Below are 16,921 nucleotides of genomic sequence, written 5' to 3' on the forward strand. Positions count from 1 at the left end.
TTGTGCTTTTGATCACTGACCACAGAGAACAAGATGATTGTCCAGCTGCTTTCTCTTCCTTTTATGACTGTCATCTGACTTTGAAAGTGATGAGTTGGGAAAAATAACGCAAGCACACCACATCAAATGTAATTTTTTTTTTTTTACCAAGTGGCGTAAGAGCACATCCTAATTCTAACAAAAAAGTGCTTTCACCAGAGCAGGTGACTCAGTTTCACATAGGAATATTAGACTGTATTAAGGAACAGTCTGGGGTCACGTTACAGTTTGTCAAAGGACTATCTAGTTTTGAAAATTATTATGTTTTTGTGCAATAATAATTCAGAGCAATCATATTTTTATGATATTATGATGAAACCGTCTATTATGGAACTGTTTGTTGACATAGATCTCACTTCTCAGCTCCTTTGGCTAAATTTGACTAAGTAAAATTGGCCACAATTTGAACAAATATTATTTACAAATGTCTTTGAGTGCAAAATAGAGACCACTCCAAAATGTGCCAGCATTTCTTTTTTTTTTTTTTTTTAAATAAGTCTGCACATGAAGAACAATTCATGTAGTTAAAAAAAAGGAAAAATCTGCTCATTGAAGGGGTGTATGTCAGGACTATGAGTATTGTAAAGCATAGTTATCCTTCTTGTGTTACAACAGGGTTCCAACAATTTGGGTCCATTGAGGAGCGACTCAAACATCCATTTTATTGAGCAATAGCGTGCATGCTAGGCTACAAGGGACAAAACTGTGTGAGGAATTGGTCAGTGTCCAGAGAGATAACAGAAACAGGCTGTCCAGTAATCTGTTTTATAACTGGACTACACAACGTAGGCCCTTCCATTATGAAAAAATGTAAGTGCTCTATTTCTTTAAAAAGTAGAGAGTAAAACCTTTTACTTTTCAAAAGTATTCACTGTAAAGCTCAACAGCAGTGGGTTAGGCTGAGATAAATAACAGTCTGATACAGTAGACATGCAGTCTCAGAGAAAATACACACTCGAGGGTTGCACTTCTTGAGTCTGCTGTCATTCTGATGAATTATTTAAACATCTTGAGCATCTTTGTTTACACAGTGTCAAAGAAATGTTTCATTTTGCAGCAGTGATTTATATTTTTGTCATGGTCCTGGGTCGTTGACCCAGTGTTTTGAGTTTATTGTTATTATTTTCCAGTTTCTGCTGTTTTGCATTTGTTCTTATGGTTTGAGTTGTGCGTTTCGTGTTTATTTTCCCTACCTGTGTCTCCCTCTGTGCTCTGTACAGGTCCTCGAGTTTTGTGTTGTAAAACAGTCGGTGTGTTTCCTGTTTTACTTTGTAGGTCTGTGTCTCATTATGCCCATTAGTTCCAGCTGTGTCCCCTCCTGTGTGCCATTTCCTGATTACCTGGTGTGTGTATTTATACTGCGTGTCTGCCTGTGCTCCTTGTCTGCATTTCTCTGCATCATTTTGGTATGTCTCCGTGTCTCTCTGTTCCTCGCTTTGTGTCCTCTGTTTGTGTCCTCTGTTTGTGTTAGTTTCACCAGTTTAGGTTTATGTTTAGTTCTGCCCTCACCTTGGGTCATTCACCTTAAATAAATCTCCACCTGCATCTCCACTGCCATCTGCATCTTGGGTCCTCTTTCATTCCACCACACGACTGCTGCCTAGCCGTGACAATTTTGGCACCAAAACTTGATTTTGACACATGAAATTAAAGGTTTGAACAAGCTATAGCCTTTTGCACGTTATTTATAATGCTTGGATGAGTGTATGAGATGTTTTGATCTTTACATTTGATGACCTTTGAGAAAGTTTCCAGAGATGTGCTAGGATAAAGCTTGTGCTGCTGCACTTCCACTGTTATGTGTCTATTTCTCAGAATCATAGTGATGATAAATTAATCACTGGTAAGCAATAAAACCCAGCACACTGGACTTTGATCATGGCAAATGGCTTTATTTTTGTCATATCAACAGCACACTTAATGAGTCACGAGTCACAAAAGAGTCACACAGCTCTTTTGTGGAAATCCTCTCAGAGATGAGATGATTTGTACTGATGAAAGGAGGTCATCCAGTGACAAGGTGATGAGGTTATAATGAATCAGCAAACTAACTCAAGTCTGTCAGTGATAACTATCTGCTCTCTAAACAGCCTCAAACTTTAACACAAAACCTTGTCCAGATCATTTCATGAACAGTAAATGTGATCAAATATAAAAGAACCTTTTAAAAGTACAAAATGAATCAAATTACAAACACAAGTAGATATTATCGTATACATTGCGTACACAAAGCAAAGCATGTTATTTCTATTTCAAAGCGATATGCATACATGAGGCAAGCGTGGCAGCTAAAGCTGTCTTCGTACAAGGCAAAGCGATGACGCATTTAAAGCATAAGTGATATTTTTTCATAAGTGCACTAAATACGTTAGCTAGCTTATTGCTGTTGCGTACACATACATTCTAGCGTGTGTTAAAAAAACGGTAATGTGCAGTTACATTAAGTAACGTGTAGGTAATGTGAGTGCTTCTTTCTCTATGGGAGTAGATATAACTCTCAGTCTGCCTGTATGAATGAGCATCATGCAGTGACTTAACTATCAGAAAGCTGCAGTAAATGGACACCAGTTTAAAAAAGCAGTTTCTACCAAAATCAAGTTTCTAGTTTTAAAATCCCTACTTTGCTCCATGAACTCAGTTTCTCAGTATCCTAAAGTGCTGCTTGTGTTTCCTCTCCTTCCTGCACATTAAAGAAACAGACCTCATAGTTACTACTGCACAGTTATTGTTTTGTTTTGACACAAATCAATAAAAGTAATCCAGCACAGTAAAAAAAAAAAAAAAAAAATAGATAGATAAAGTCACATGGAAGACTGACATTGTCAAATACAACATTCTGCGATTACGGTTTAACTTCGCACACAGGTTTCATGACGTTAATACAGGTACTGATCACTTCAGACTAATAGCAGCGCATAATTTCGAATTACGTTTGACTGTGCCACAGCTAATTTTTCTTCTTCTGTTAGCTACATTATTTCATGTTTTAAAATAAAATTGCAACACGGAAGTTCAACTGTATTGAGGTAGGTGGTTTAACTGATGGACAGACTGAGGAGTGACACAGATTACTAGATATAGTTAATCCTTTGTAGCACAAGTAGAGGCGCAGCTATTCAGGTAGGACAGGTATGAAAAATTAGTTTCAGTGCTGTGTATAATTTCATAACAAAGCAGGTCTTTGCTAACAAGGACTGTGTAGCCTTTTTTAGAAGCGCATAATCTGTCTTGCATTTTGAATACAGTCCACAGGACAGCACACAGTACATTTTGATATTACACCAGTTAATAAGTAGGCAGTGAAGCGAGATTTAAGATTTGAAATTAAAATGTAAAACTCGAAAATACTTGTATTAATCTGAAGTGTTAGCTCGAACTGTGCAAGTTTAACTCCCACACAGAAAATTTATCTTCTTACGCCCCCATCATTGATCTTAACAGTGCACAGAAATGGTAAAGTTCCCTCTAGTTCCTTATCCTGCGTCACACATATTTTATCGTACTTCCCTTCTTTCGTCTGCAAAAGTTCAGAGCTTAAAAAGTGTTGTTATAATCAGTGGACAAAGATATTTGATTAGTAAAACCCAAAAGCAAGTTATATAAAAAATTAAATGCATCTAATAAATGAAACATAATCCCTTCATAATCACTATGTTACTCATTCAATATTCTATCTAATTACTCTCCCTTCCTGAATTGGCCTGTTTCAGTGTGTATGTGATGTAGGTAAATACTAATATGTACTTCACTGCAAGCATAAGTAGTTTCTTAAAAAGTGGATGAGACATCCAACATCAATCGCCTTGTGATTAAAAAAAGGAAAGGCAGAAAAGAAACGTCAAGAAACGTAAACGTTTGCCTGAAGCTGAGTTGATTTACATTAAGATTTTTGCATTGGTGTGTCATGTTATAAGAAATTCTGCACAGCAGCTTGGCAGACAGCATGTGGAGTTATTGTAAACTGGTGATTTTGTATTGTTTCTTTTGGTATAAAGGATCCAACAGCTCAATAACTGCTCATGCTTTAAATTTTAATTACAAGCCATAGTTACTTTATAGTCATTTTGATTTCTCTTACATCCTATCCAAGGTTACCTCAGTTGACACTTAGGTGTAGATTTTTTTATTTTTATAGAGTAATAGTTAAAAATGTAGTTTGAAGGATTATTGTTTTATTTTGAGAAGTAGTCCAGATTTTAACTTCTGTAATCTACAAAGTTTCAACTCACCCTCTCACATATATTAGCTTCAGCTGTTTCCTCAAATTGCTCTCATGGCTTGCATAGGAATATACTTTAATACAAATCCTTCAAAGTCCTGCTATTAAAACTGAAGATTTGTCTCTTTTGATTGATATTTTGGTCAATGTGACACACTTTCAGCAATTATTTTCTGTCTAGCTGCACACAAGGGGAAAACATGAGCAATATTATACCAATCTCTTTCAATGACAGTTATAAGTTAACTTAAAAGATTCTAATGCTGAGAACAGCAAAACTGGAAAATACACCATCCTCCACCCAGGCTTTTCTTTTCCTTGTACCCCCATCCTACTTACACTGCCCTCTCTCTGCTGTCCACAAACTGGACCATCTGTTTGCGAGCATGGGAAATAACTGGAGTGAGAGGAACAATGGGTGTACCAGGTGTAATTGCGCCAGGAGTTGAAGCGGCAGGAGTCGAAGCGCCAGGAGTTGAACCTACAGGAGTTGATGCTGCAGGAGTTGAACTTGCAGGAGTTGAAGCACTAGGGGTCCCACCTGGGGTAGCACCCGGTGTTGTACCAGGAGTGGCAGGGATGATGATGACAGGGGTGGGGCCCAGGCTTTCTTGTTCTACACGGGGCTCCAATCTGGGTGTGGATGTGACAAATCGGGCCTCCCTGATCCGGTAGGGACTTCGGTAGGTGGAAATGGGTGACAGCTCTGAGCCCCAGCCAAGATAGCTCCCACTGGAGGGAGACTGCGCATCTGCACTAAAATACAATGTAGTGCTTGATTCTCCAGGGACCCCTGATTTTTTATCTGGGGAAGTAATCAGGAGGGGGGAACGCCGCTCAGGTGACCAGCCGGGAGTCTTGATGTCTAAAGAACCCACCGAAGAGGCCTCAGTCAGAGTCGCCTCTTTGCTGTCGATGTGGTGGAGGCTTCCTGGTTGTTGAGGAGACGAGAGCGACGGTGAGCCATAAGCAGCGCTTTGGAACTCCTCATCACCTTAAAAAAATAAAACATTGGATTGAAAAGTCAGTTTAAAACAATACACACGTATACTGCAGGGGAGTCAGTGCTAGAGGTAAGAAACATAGTGCAGTCTATATATTTGCTGTCTCTGTGATAAATAATAAATGCACTGTACTAAAGGTCATAGCTTATAATGCCTGTAATATCCTAATTTTTCTTTTAGCTAAGAATGAACAACGTAACTCTGGTATGTTCAGGGTATAGACATAGTGTAGAGAAATCTGACTCTACAAAGAAACAGAGTGCTGCACTGCTCTCCTGCTTTACACACTACTGCACACTTTCTGCTCAGCTCCAAACAGCAGACACCGTTACTAACTTTCTGGCAAGATTCTTATAGTTACGTAAAACTAAACTAAAAACTAAAAAAAATATGTGCATTTGGGATCTTAGAAAGCTAAAAGAAAAAGAAAACATTGAGGAGGTGTTCTTAATTTTAGCCTTTGTCAGGTCAGTTTGGTGAAATTTTCAAAGAATAAAAACTAAACAGAAATGAGAAAACCCACTGTGGAAACTAACACAAACTACACTGAAATAAAAACAAAAATAAAAAAACTATAATAACTCCGCTTGCCATTGAACACAGCAGAGCATTGAGCTGCTAAAGCATAGGTGTCAAACTCTGGCCTGCAGCCTAATTACATTTGGCCCGCGAAGCCATACCAAATTACTATTAGAGCTGGCCTACTGGTATTATACAGCTAATATATATATTGTTTAGTATTAAGCTTTGCTTGTTCCATATTCAGTTTTTCAGCAAAACGTGTTTGAGTCCATAAGAAAAGATTCATTCTTATATCTGGAGGAATAAATATATTTCAATAAATATTAATGTTAGCCCACGACTTTGTTCCAGTTTTGAATTTTGGCCCACTGTGTATTTGAGTTTGACACCCCTGTGCTAAAGAGATGAGTTGATCTAACCCTCTGACAAAAGAAAACAGAAGCACTCTAGAGCAAAAAGCGCAGAGATTACACTAAAACATCGATGTTTTATTATGTTTTTGTTACAACATGCTGACGTCAGTCTGTCTGTATTGCAACATGCTGACGTTAGCCTGCTTTTAGATTAACAAGCTGATGTCTGACCTTTGACCTTGATGCATTACATACTAAAATGGTGCATTTTATCATCTTTACCCATATGATTGGAACAGAATTGGCTGAAATCTTTAACTTCTATAAGTTGTTACTTAAAATTTTAAAATACAGCCATTTATGGCATAATTATCACTTTTGTGTCGTAGGGCAAAAGAAAAAAGAAAGTTTGTTGTACAGCTCTGTCCATGCTTTTTCATATGAAATATTACTTGATATGGCTTTTTGTACTTTTTTTCAAGGTCAACTTCGACCTTGGGCACTAACAATGAAGGTCAAGTCAAATGCTTAGCCAACCTAGGTTCCCATGTCCCCGAAGAAAGTGTTTATTGTTTTGATGTTTGAAGACAATCCATAGAAAATTGTGTATAATATAAAGTAATTTAACCTTTTCCCTCTGATAGTGCCACGCTGGAGTCTTCTTCTGCAGTTTCTTCAAAGATGACCTCCTGGACTGGGATGATCTCTGGAAACCTTCTCATATCCTGAATAGTTGTGGGAGGAGCTTTTCTGACTGGTCGGGCCACTATAGTGCAGTGAGCTGGCTTTGGTGGCTGGACCACCTCTCTCACCTGGATACATTACAGACACGTGAGCCTCAGACTACAACAAGCAAACATAATGTATCCTTTACAGAAAAACAAGCCTTTTAGTAGTTATCCTGATGTCGACTGATACTACTGATATTTATTCTCATGACCACACTAAATGCCTACTGTCCTACTGAACTAACCCACCAGGTTTCAGCTCATAAGTGGCTTAAATAAACAACGTACTGTATTCTTAGTTTAGAATAGACACAGTCCCCCTTTATGGTGGTCTACATAAGATGTTAAACAAAACTCTTGCCTGTGAAATCTGTGAAGGAGCTGGTGGAGGAGGAGGTTGAGCAGCAGCAGCAGCAGCAGCAGGTTGAGAAGCTGGTTGTGCGTGGTGAGAAAGCTGTGGCTGAATTGGTGGAATCTGACAAATCACATCAAAAGTATGAAAATAAAAAACTCCTTTTTATATAATTACATTTTCTTAGCATTGGGGCCAGGTTTGGGGCCAAATTTTATCATACTGATCAAAGTCACACCTTAAAACAAAGCAAAACAAAACAGTAAGTTTTAGGAAGTCCAGTTACTAAGATGTAAAACTCAAAAGGACAACTAACCCGATGGACACGTAGGTCATCAGGGGAGTGAACTTCTTCAGACAGACCCATCAGTCCAGCCAGTCCCCCCTCACCATATGCAGACCAGATCCTTGAAACATCCCCTGTCTTCAGAGCTAAGCGAATCAGCAGCCAGTGGTGATGCTTCCAGCCCTCCCATTGGATAGGAAGGTCCATGAGAGTCCCACCTCCTTAACAGAAGATGCACAGTCATTCTTCAGATAGATAGATAGATAGATAGATAGATAGATAGATAGATAGATAGATAGATAGATAGCAACAGACCAGACAGTGTTGCATGTCGATGAAAAGTGGGCGTGACTTTCTCCTCTAATGAGAGTGTAGAGCCACGCTCCATGCAGGCCCCGGCTATTCCCCTGTGACGAATACTCTGGAAGATCTCAAAAGACTTTGGATGGAGGAAACGATAGTACAGCACCAATGCTATCACTCCTAAAGAGAAAAAAAAAACAAGTGTCAGGAAGAGGAACATTGAGGCCTTGAAAAAGTTGTTGTGTTCCCTTTTTATAACTTGAATTTGGACATGTTCTACGTCTCACCAATGAGGAAGCTGCAGAACACTGCAGCTGGGATTCCCACAGTATCCCAGGAAACCATGGCAAACATCCAGGAGGATGCCAGAAGAAGAAAAGCGTTCTCTAAGAACATAACCTGAGGAAGAATAAACAGACATCCGATCCCAAATCAAGATTACACTGATTTGACATTTGAATCGTTTATAGCTAATGCATGGCATCTGCTGGATGTTTTTCCCCTCAAATAATATTAAAGATTAAACATTTGAAAAACACTCTATGATCCCATACCTTGTCACAGAAGTAGAAGCACATGTAATGCGAGTAACTATCTTTGTTAGCATGGTAAAAAGCCGTCTGTGAAAAAAGTACTAATGTGAAATTTTCAGCACTTTATGTATTCCACCTAAACGCTAAAGTAAAAAGCAAAGCTCTGCACAGCTGAAATGCAATCATTTTCAAAGTCATTTTCAAATATTATGTATGCTTTCAGGTTTCCGATGATGTACTAAACTTACAGCTTTTCTTTTTCAAATGTAATTTGATACAGTGTCTCTGTTTTGTCAGAGGCCCCGGCATATTAAACCCACAATATCATAAGCAGACAAGCTTGAAGTGAACACAAACACACATACCAGATAAAACCCAGCCATGCGGTATCTAGATTGACCGTACTTCACGTTGAGGAAGAGGAAGATGTGAATAGCTCCCAGAACAAGATTGAAGAGCCTCCATCGGCTTGTTGACCTTATGATATCCGTCTGCTGGGACACCATCCAAAAAGTTGCTCCCAGCCAGTGGACACCTGAAACAGACACAGTCCTATTATGCTTTTTCTTTTTTTTTGTACACCGTTACAGTGATGGATGCTCGTATTAAACAGGGTCAACGTTTCAAACTGTTTTTCTACTGTTCGTTCTGTGTGATGTCAAAGACAGAGGCTATCCTTAGCTGCCCACAACTGGCTGTGAAGACTCACCGATGACCCCGAGGATCCACTGTTTGAAGATACGTGTGAAGAGCATGAGAATGGCAAACCTGGATCCCAACATACTGACCTGCAGAAAGAGAAACCATACGTGTACCAAAAACACAAGCAAAACAACAAAACACATGCTTATGACATGCCAAACACAGACGCAGTACCATTACTGATACTGTTAGATACTATGTTGTAAACACTGCTTGTTGGGAAAGCTGTTAAACATGCCCACCCTCCACAGCAGTCGACAGAGCATGGCAGCTGGTGTCATTTGCAAGTGTCCTGGTCTGATGAGTGAACAGGCTCTGGCATAGAGCACTAAGGCCCAGCCAAGAGAAACCAAACACACTGCAAAACACACTGAGGCTGGCGAGAGAGAGAAACAGTGTGTGTCAGAGTGAGACAGAGAGAGAGAGAGAAAGAGAACAAGGACAAGAAATATGAGTACACTGAAATACTGAATCATACAAGACTTCAAAATACAAAACTGTCACAGGCATAATGCTGGAATTAATCAGATTTACAGCAGCAATACCAGTTAAAAGGGTATATTCTGAATTAGTTCTCTGTTAACATTTACTTTAACATTATTATTTTAAATAAATCACAAAACAAGTATGTTATGAACTACCTGGTCAGCTGAGGGTACTGTCGAAAATGAAATGACACTGTTTATTTAAAGATTTATTTCAGCTCTTCCCTTATACACAAGCCATAGTAGATCATAGTAGATGACTTTTAGAGCACATGCTCTTTGTGATCTAACCCCTAAGGAATCTGTCTCCACCAGTTTAAGAACTGGGGATATTTTCTGATGTGATAGGCTGAAGTGTAAATGACTACACCGTGAAGCAACACTTAAACTGTACATTTTCTAAATTTAACCTTAGATCACTTAACTTGAGAATAAAAGTGGTCCTAGAAAAGAGCCCTGTTGCACACCTTTCTTTAATCTCAAAGCTAACAATTTGAATATTTTTATTTTAAAAAAAAGACATTAATCTCAAAACTCTCTGAATAGGAGAGACCTTACAGCCAGCTAATGTCTCTCTTATTCATCTTAATTTAAGTCCCTACCATCTTCTCAAAACTATCTGAGAGTAAATTTGTTTATCCGTTGCTTAGCAGTGAGTAGTTAGCACACACTGGATTTATTTCACTAATAGCTCAATGTTCCATCTGGAAATAATACAAAAAAATGAACAGGCAGACTAAGCTAGAAAAGACTACAACAATTATCCAACACTGAGATTTTTATAGCTGAAGGTTGTTAGTCCTGTTGCAGCACTTTCACATTAAACCTTTATTTCATCTTGATTGCATAGCCAAAGGCCATAAGAGAGGCATTATGAACCTATCCACTGCTGTAAGATAGGCATATGTACACTCTGACAGTAAGTGGTGATGTTACTGGCTACCAGTAACATCACCACCAACAAATACTATCCAGACTCCAAATTTACAACAACTGATTGCCTCCTTTTACTTTTTCATTATATATTTTTTATCTCTCCATATTTTGTGTATTTTATTCTGCACATATTACAAATTCTATTCTGTAAATATGTTATTTATTATGATCACTACTTGCTTTTCTTTTACCGCGAATCTGAGACAGTACTCCTACTCCTATGTACTATTGTAGAAATTATGACTTTGCAATGACAATAAAGAGTTAAAGTTTAATTACATGTCCTTTTTCAGATCTTATTATCAAACTTGAACACATGCTTTCTGGTTTCTGACTACCTGGAGATTTGACTCCTATATCAGTACAAATTAGCACATAAGCGTGGAGCAGCGTCTCGGGGAGGGTGACGACCAAGGCTTCGAACAGACGTATGGCAGATGCATCAGCCTGCTGCATGATCTCACTGTACATATCCTCATCTGGCAGGCGCATGCACTCCCACAGCCTGTGAAAACCAAAGGTGAAAATAAATTAAGAGTTATACAAAGAGAGAAAGACCTTTCTCATTTATGATCATACAAATCTGGAACCTAAACATGATTATTGGACACTGACTGATTAAATTAATTAATTATTACCTTTTGAAAAGTCCCAAATGCAGTATGTGTGTCCAGGTGAGAGACTTCCTGCGAATTCGTCCATCTGACAGGTACCAAAGGTAACTCAGCCACTGGGGACCCCAACCTGATCATAAAGAATTCTAAAAATGAATAACAATTTGTTTTTCTAGAGTTATTTATTGATCTGTTTGTTGTAGATGTTGTCACCTGGCAGCAGGAACAGGGCCGTGAAGCCAGCAAGATAGCCATAGTTGTAGTTGTGACCGATCCACAGATAGTACACAAAGCAGTAGATCACTGAGGAGAAAGGGAAAGATGTTACCTATAGCATGTCACGCTTACAGGCTGCAAACACTCAGACAAAAACAAAAATTGCCATACATCCTGAAATACACATGCAGGCACTACATGCATTTATTTAAGTAGTGAGCGAAGTATATTTAAGAGTGTTACTTAAATAAACTGTTCTGTACAATAGGCTACATCTCACAGTGGCATACATAACATGACATAAAGTGCTCTTAGATTTAACAATGAACTGTGAAACTGTGAAACTCTGGGATGTTAGATGTTAAAAATAAGAATTTATCCCACAAACCTAACAGTAAAATAAAAATACCAATATTTTTCCCTTTTTGCTTATTTTGTTTTCACAGCATTCATCTCTTCTTCTCCTTTCTTTGAATATTTGTCCAGAGCAAAATTAATGTGAAAGAACAGATAAATACTGGTAAAAGAATTCCAGTCGGCCATTATATCAATATCAGCCAATCAATCATCACTGGTCAGTATACTGATCCATTTCTACCTAAATTCTTTTCTGACATGAACATGCACTCAGCTGATTATGACTTTGCACACAACACACTTGACCTTTTTTATAAAATATAACAACTAACTCACAAATCAAACAGTACAGAAAGTTGTTAAAATAAGATCAACTTTGTCAAATTCAAATGGTCATTGAAACAAAACAATGTGCACAATAACATGGTTCTGCTCTCTTGCGTAATAAGTACATGTAAGAAACATTTAATTAAGTAAAATTCCCCATGTCCTTGTCCTTTCAAATCTCATATCTTTACTTTCATATGAGTGAGCGATACTGCCTAAACCAGATGTTATTTGGATGAGCCTCACCAGCAGATGCAATTATATGATTAGCATGATTGTTGCATTCACTGACTGTCTGATCTCAGACACCTGAACACATCTGCTCAGCAGTGGAGATGCATCTAAATCCTGAGATCAAGTGTTCCTCCTCATCTGTTTGTTCTGCTTTACTACAGTTATGTGTCCTGCAGGTTACCTGTTGCAGCTCTGTGAAGCTCAGTTTTTCAAACTGTTTCCAGTTTTTGCAAGTGTTATTTTTTGTTTTTAAATAAAGCTAAGGAAGCTCTGTAATGATTCTCTCCCATTTATTTTAATTACTTTCTTAAATGTTTTGTGCAGATAACTGAACTTCTAATACAAAGAAAATTCTTATTTTTATTTTTTACATGGCATTTGCTTTCTTCTTGCATCTGTAACATTGCTGGATCCTCTTTATTAGTACTTGGTTAATAAATTTTAATCTTTGCCACACAGAATAATGGTTCAGTGTTGTTTTTTTGTCTTGTGTTCTTTGCTGGGATTCATATTTTGGGGGCAGCTTTGTTGCTTGCTGTACCACCCTAGTCTTGAATAGAAGGGCAGAGTGATTATACCAACCTCATAAACTACAACATTACTGCAGTGCATACACCCACATACACCCACCCTAAGAACAGCTGATCTTTTGGCATTACACTGACTCTGATTTTAGATATATTGTGTGCATGTGTTAATGCAAACGTTGCACTCTCTTCTATAGGATTGTTTATGTCAGGAGTAACCTAAAGCATGTGATCAGTGGATCATTGCCAAAACATGCACATTTCAGTCTGCAGTGTGTCTCCACACTTTCTCATTGACCTCTGTTGTGCACTTCATCCCATCCAAGTTTCATTGACAACAGGCCGGCTGATGCCTCTCTTCTCCACATCACACTCTCTGAAGCTCTGCAGCTCTGCCTCCCTCCATCCCTGCATACATGTAATCTGAATCGTTTCAGCTCCGAAACAGGCGGGCTGTCCGGACAGACTAGGCCCCGTCCTGGGGTACGCCCATCCCCTCCGTCCATTCATGTACCTCCAAAAAAGAGCGCTGAAATATGACAACATGGCTCCCCTTTGTTTTTATGCAGAAAACATCACCCAGACCCCGAAACGGCACAGTTCAAATTATAGGAAAAGTCTGACATGAGTCAGCAGTCCTGCCGCATACAGGATTTCATAACGAGCGGGGTACAAAAATAGGAAAGAGACGCTGTGACTGCGGACTTCTGCTGAGGCTCTATTATTCATGACAGCACAACGGAGACGCCGAAGTAAAACCAAATGCACAACTTTGTATTTTACCGTAGAACAAGATGTCACCCTAAACCCCCCTGTCTCATCCAGACATCCCTCTGCATCCACTGTAGTCCTCACACTGCACATCCACACGCCGTGGCCAGAAAAGCACGCACAAACGCGCACGCACACACAATAAAGTAAAAAAGAAAAAAGGCAGCGTTTCGCACAGGTAGGTGATCACAATCGGCCAAAACAGCGACTGAGGCAGTTATGTGTGTGTGCATATGTTTTGCATGTATGGATGTAGGTGTATGTGTCCCAGGTAGGACTCACGCGCCGTCCTCTCTGCAACCAGGAGAAATGCGGTAAAGAAGAAGACGCAAACTTGGCAGCACGGCATGCAGGCCCCTCCATTACTGGGGGTGGCCGAATAGTCTCTCATCGTGGAATTAAACCCTGAAAAGGGAGGTTTTCAGGGATAACAGCGTGCTAGTCTTCAGGCCGGTCCGTGCTGTTCTGGTCTCGGTCGGGAGTGTAGCTGCAGCAACCCGCTCTCCCAGCCCCGTGTCCCCGTCCCGGCGTCAGCGCTCGTCCCGTTAAAGCGATAGCACCGGTGTTTCAGGACTTAGTAAGATGCATTGGTATTGCCTAGATTTTTATACAGTCAAATCAGGTAAATACGAAGTTGTTCTCTAAGCTAAGATTTTGGACTGAAATTGTAAAAGCGAAATGATTTTTCCCTGCAATCTTCTGCTCAGTCATTTTTGTTTTGACATTTTGTCATTCAAGACATAAAACTTCATAGGTCAAGAATTGTGTCTTGTGTCTGTATCGTTCTGTCTGGTGTTGCACTGTCTTTGCATTTTATGTAGTCCTGTGTTGATTGTCTGTTATATATTATAGGTTTCATCGTGGTCTTGAAGGACCGTTGTCTTGCTTCACTGTGTACTGTACCACTGTACATGGTTGAAATGACAATAAAGCCACTTGACCTGAATTAATGCATTAGGTAGGGTGATCTTATGATGGTGAAATGATTGCTTTGCGCATTTATGTTAGACATATATTTTTCAGCTTACTGTACAGTTATCCTGTTTTGGTTTAATTTAATTTTGCCTTTCCCTTTATTTATTTATTTATTTATTACATTTGTACAGCTGTACATAAATAATGGTGTGAATGGTTATGGCTGAGTTTTCCAAGATGAGCTGCAGAGACATATTTTGGACACCAGGTGGCAGTAGAGACAGCGTCACAGTAAATAATAGAGTGCACTGCTTGCACTGGTTTTTGTCCATTAAATGATCACGTTTTTGTGCAACTAAGTGTGTGGGTACCTGCAGTGGTGATATCAAGGTCAAAACCTTTCTCTATGTGATTCTGTCATGCTTTATGCCCTACATTCAGAGCTTCTCTTCTTTGTCAAACCACTTCCCTGTCCACCACAACCCTTGTCTTACACTCAAAGCCGAGGGTTTAGGTGTTTGGGCTTTGGTGTTCATTCAAATAATTACTTGAATGAACATAAAAAAAATAATGGAAAGGATTTCCACATGATTAAATTGCTTTATTTTACCATCATGCAATGCTGTTATTCCAACTTAATGTACTTGAGTTGGACCAACTTAATCGATTAATGTTGAATAAACTTATTTGCTGCAGTCAAGTCCAGAATAGAAAGCCATTTATTAAAGTGTAAATCTGTTCTATTAATATTTTAGGTTAATTTAAAGAATTATTTTTTGGAGTGTTCAACAAAATATAGAGTCTGGTCAACATAAAACTAGTCATGGACATCTTTTTCCCTCCAATTTAATGGATTTATAAAATTCAGATGGTTTTATAACTAGTAGTATAATAGTAGGTGGGCTGGAGCCTATCCCAGCTGTCAGAGGGCGAGAGCCAGGATACACCCTGGACAAGTCTGTCACAAGTAACACCGTATGGCCTCTTGCACTCACATATGGGTAAATGGTAAATGGTAAATGGCCTGTATTTGTATAGCGCTTTTACTAGTCCCGCCTAGGGACCCCAAAGCGCTTTACACGTCCAGTCATCCACCCATTCACTCTCACATTCACACACTGGTGGAGGCAAGCTACAGTTGTAGCCACAGCTGCCCTGGGGCAGACTGCAGACTGCCCTGGGGCAGACTGGGTAATTTAGAATCACCAATGAATTTAACCACATATCTTTGTTCTGTGGGAGGACGAACCCACATAAACATGGGGAGAACATGCAAAGTCCACACAGATGGAGGATTTGAACTCAGGACTTTCTTGCTGTGAGGCAACAGGGCTTAAAGGAAAGTAGGGAAACTATGATTACAAGGCTTCATACATACATACATACATGTGGTGTGTGTACATTTTTCTGCCTCTTAAGCCCTTTTTCCATTAGTACCTACTTGCATCGACTCGCCACAGATCGCCACAACTCGAAATGTATCGAATGGTTTTCCATTACAATCCAGTACAACCTAACCTGCATGACTGTCGTAATTAATATGCAACAATATGCGTAGAGGTGTAGTGGTGAACCATGCCGAGTTGATCAGTAGGTATTAATGGAAAAGGGTCTTTATAAACCCTGTGGTTTAAACTCTTGTGTGATCTTGTGATATAGCGTGTCCAGGCAACTAACCACCCTTGCTAGATTGTATCATCTCAACAATAACAAATTTAACTAAAATTAATTTCATGCACCGTAGGAACATAAATTTTTTTTGTTCAAATTATTTTGTTCAAATTACAATTAGACTCTTTCCAGTCGTTAAAGGTGACTGTACACACCATTTTCCCGGACCACATGCCCTCGTTATGTTGTTCTTATTGGCACAATTCAACAGTGTACATTCAAACTGTAACCCTCACCATCATGGATTCTGCCAACAAACTTAGTAGAGGTATGTACCACGGACCCAAAACAGACCAAAAAAACCCACTGAAATTAAAGTTTATTCACTTTTTCAACTCTTCAACACAGATTTAAATGGAGCATGAGCTGCTAATACATTGTGTGATATGCAAAAAGACCTGCAGCTGATTAGCTGCCATCCTAAGCCATTTCTGTCATAATTATTAGTACACAGTCATTAAGAGATTCAGAATTCTAGCAATATAAGCACCAGTGCATCTCCATCTGTGCATGGAGTTATTATGCTGCTTTGTAGAGTGGAAGTTTTACATCTATCTCACCACATTTACACTTTTTCCCTTCTGTTGCCTTTAATTTTACAGTTTCCGGAACTCACAGTGGGATTATAGCAGATTCACAAACAAATAAGAGTAGATGAGAAAAGTGCAAAAACTCTAAAATGTGGACCGTATCTTGATACCAGTGTTTAAGACAGTAGTTCTCAGACTGTGGGTAGATGCCACTTGTGGGGCATTGAGTTACTGCATTAAACGAAAAAAGGTATCATGGGGACCCTATAAAAAGGCTCTAATGCAATACAATGAAAA

General features: G+C 39.1%; 1 protein-coding gene across 2 annotated transcripts; it reads right to left on the reverse strand.

The window, feature by feature from the left end:
• Positions 1–1,910: 1,910 nt before the first annotated feature.
• xkr5b (XK related 5b) lies at positions 1,911–14,069 on the reverse strand. 2 transcript variants are annotated; one of them, XM_085156123.1, is made up of 13 exons: positions 13,791–14,069; positions 11,290–11,379; positions 11,101–11,206; positions 10,801–10,967; positions 9,284–9,417; positions 9,049–9,127; positions 8,705–8,874; positions 8,094–8,205; positions 7,819–7,986; positions 7,534–7,721; positions 7,227–7,340; positions 6,766–6,949; positions 1,911–5,252 (listed from the first exon to the last, which is right to left on the reverse strand). In XM_085156123.1, exons 1-13 carry the CDS (start codon positions 13,897–13,899, stop codon positions 4,594–4,596), a joined length of 2,280 nt encoding a protein of 759 aa, XP_085012249.1. In that variant the 5' UTR covers positions 13,900–14,069; the 3' UTR covers positions 1,911–4,593. The 2 variants fall into 2 exon arrangements, with proteins under 2 accessions (XP_085012249.1, XP_085012240.1); XM_085156114.1 differs by having other exon boundaries at positions 7,534–7,724; positions 13,791–14,068.
• Between the last annotated feature and the right edge of the window lie 2,852 nt (positions 14,070–16,921).

The sequence above is a fragment of the Neolamprologus multifasciatus genome, chromosome 1 (genome assembly GCF_963576455.1).
Source record: "Neolamprologus multifasciatus chromosome 1, fNeoMul1.2, whole genome shotgun sequence".
Lineage (NCBI taxonomy): Eukaryota > Metazoa > Chordata > Actinopteri > Cichliformes > Cichlidae > Neolamprologus > Neolamprologus multifasciatus.

Excerpts from the sequence above, each read along its gene's own strand:
- xkr5b (XM_085156114.1), bottom strand. The coding sequence starts at position 13,899 with ATGAGAGACTATTCGGCCACCCCCAGTAATGGAGGGGCCTGCATGCCG. Across the intron at positions 6,950-7,226 it reads CTCCTTCACAGATTTCACAG|GTGAGAGAGGTGGTCCAGCC; the intron begins GCAAGAGTTTTG and ends TAATGTATCCAG. Across the intron at positions 5,253-6,765 it reads GGCACTATCAGAGGGAAAAG|GTGATGAGGAGTTCCAAAGC; the intron begins GTTAAATTACTT and ends TATTTTTTTAAG.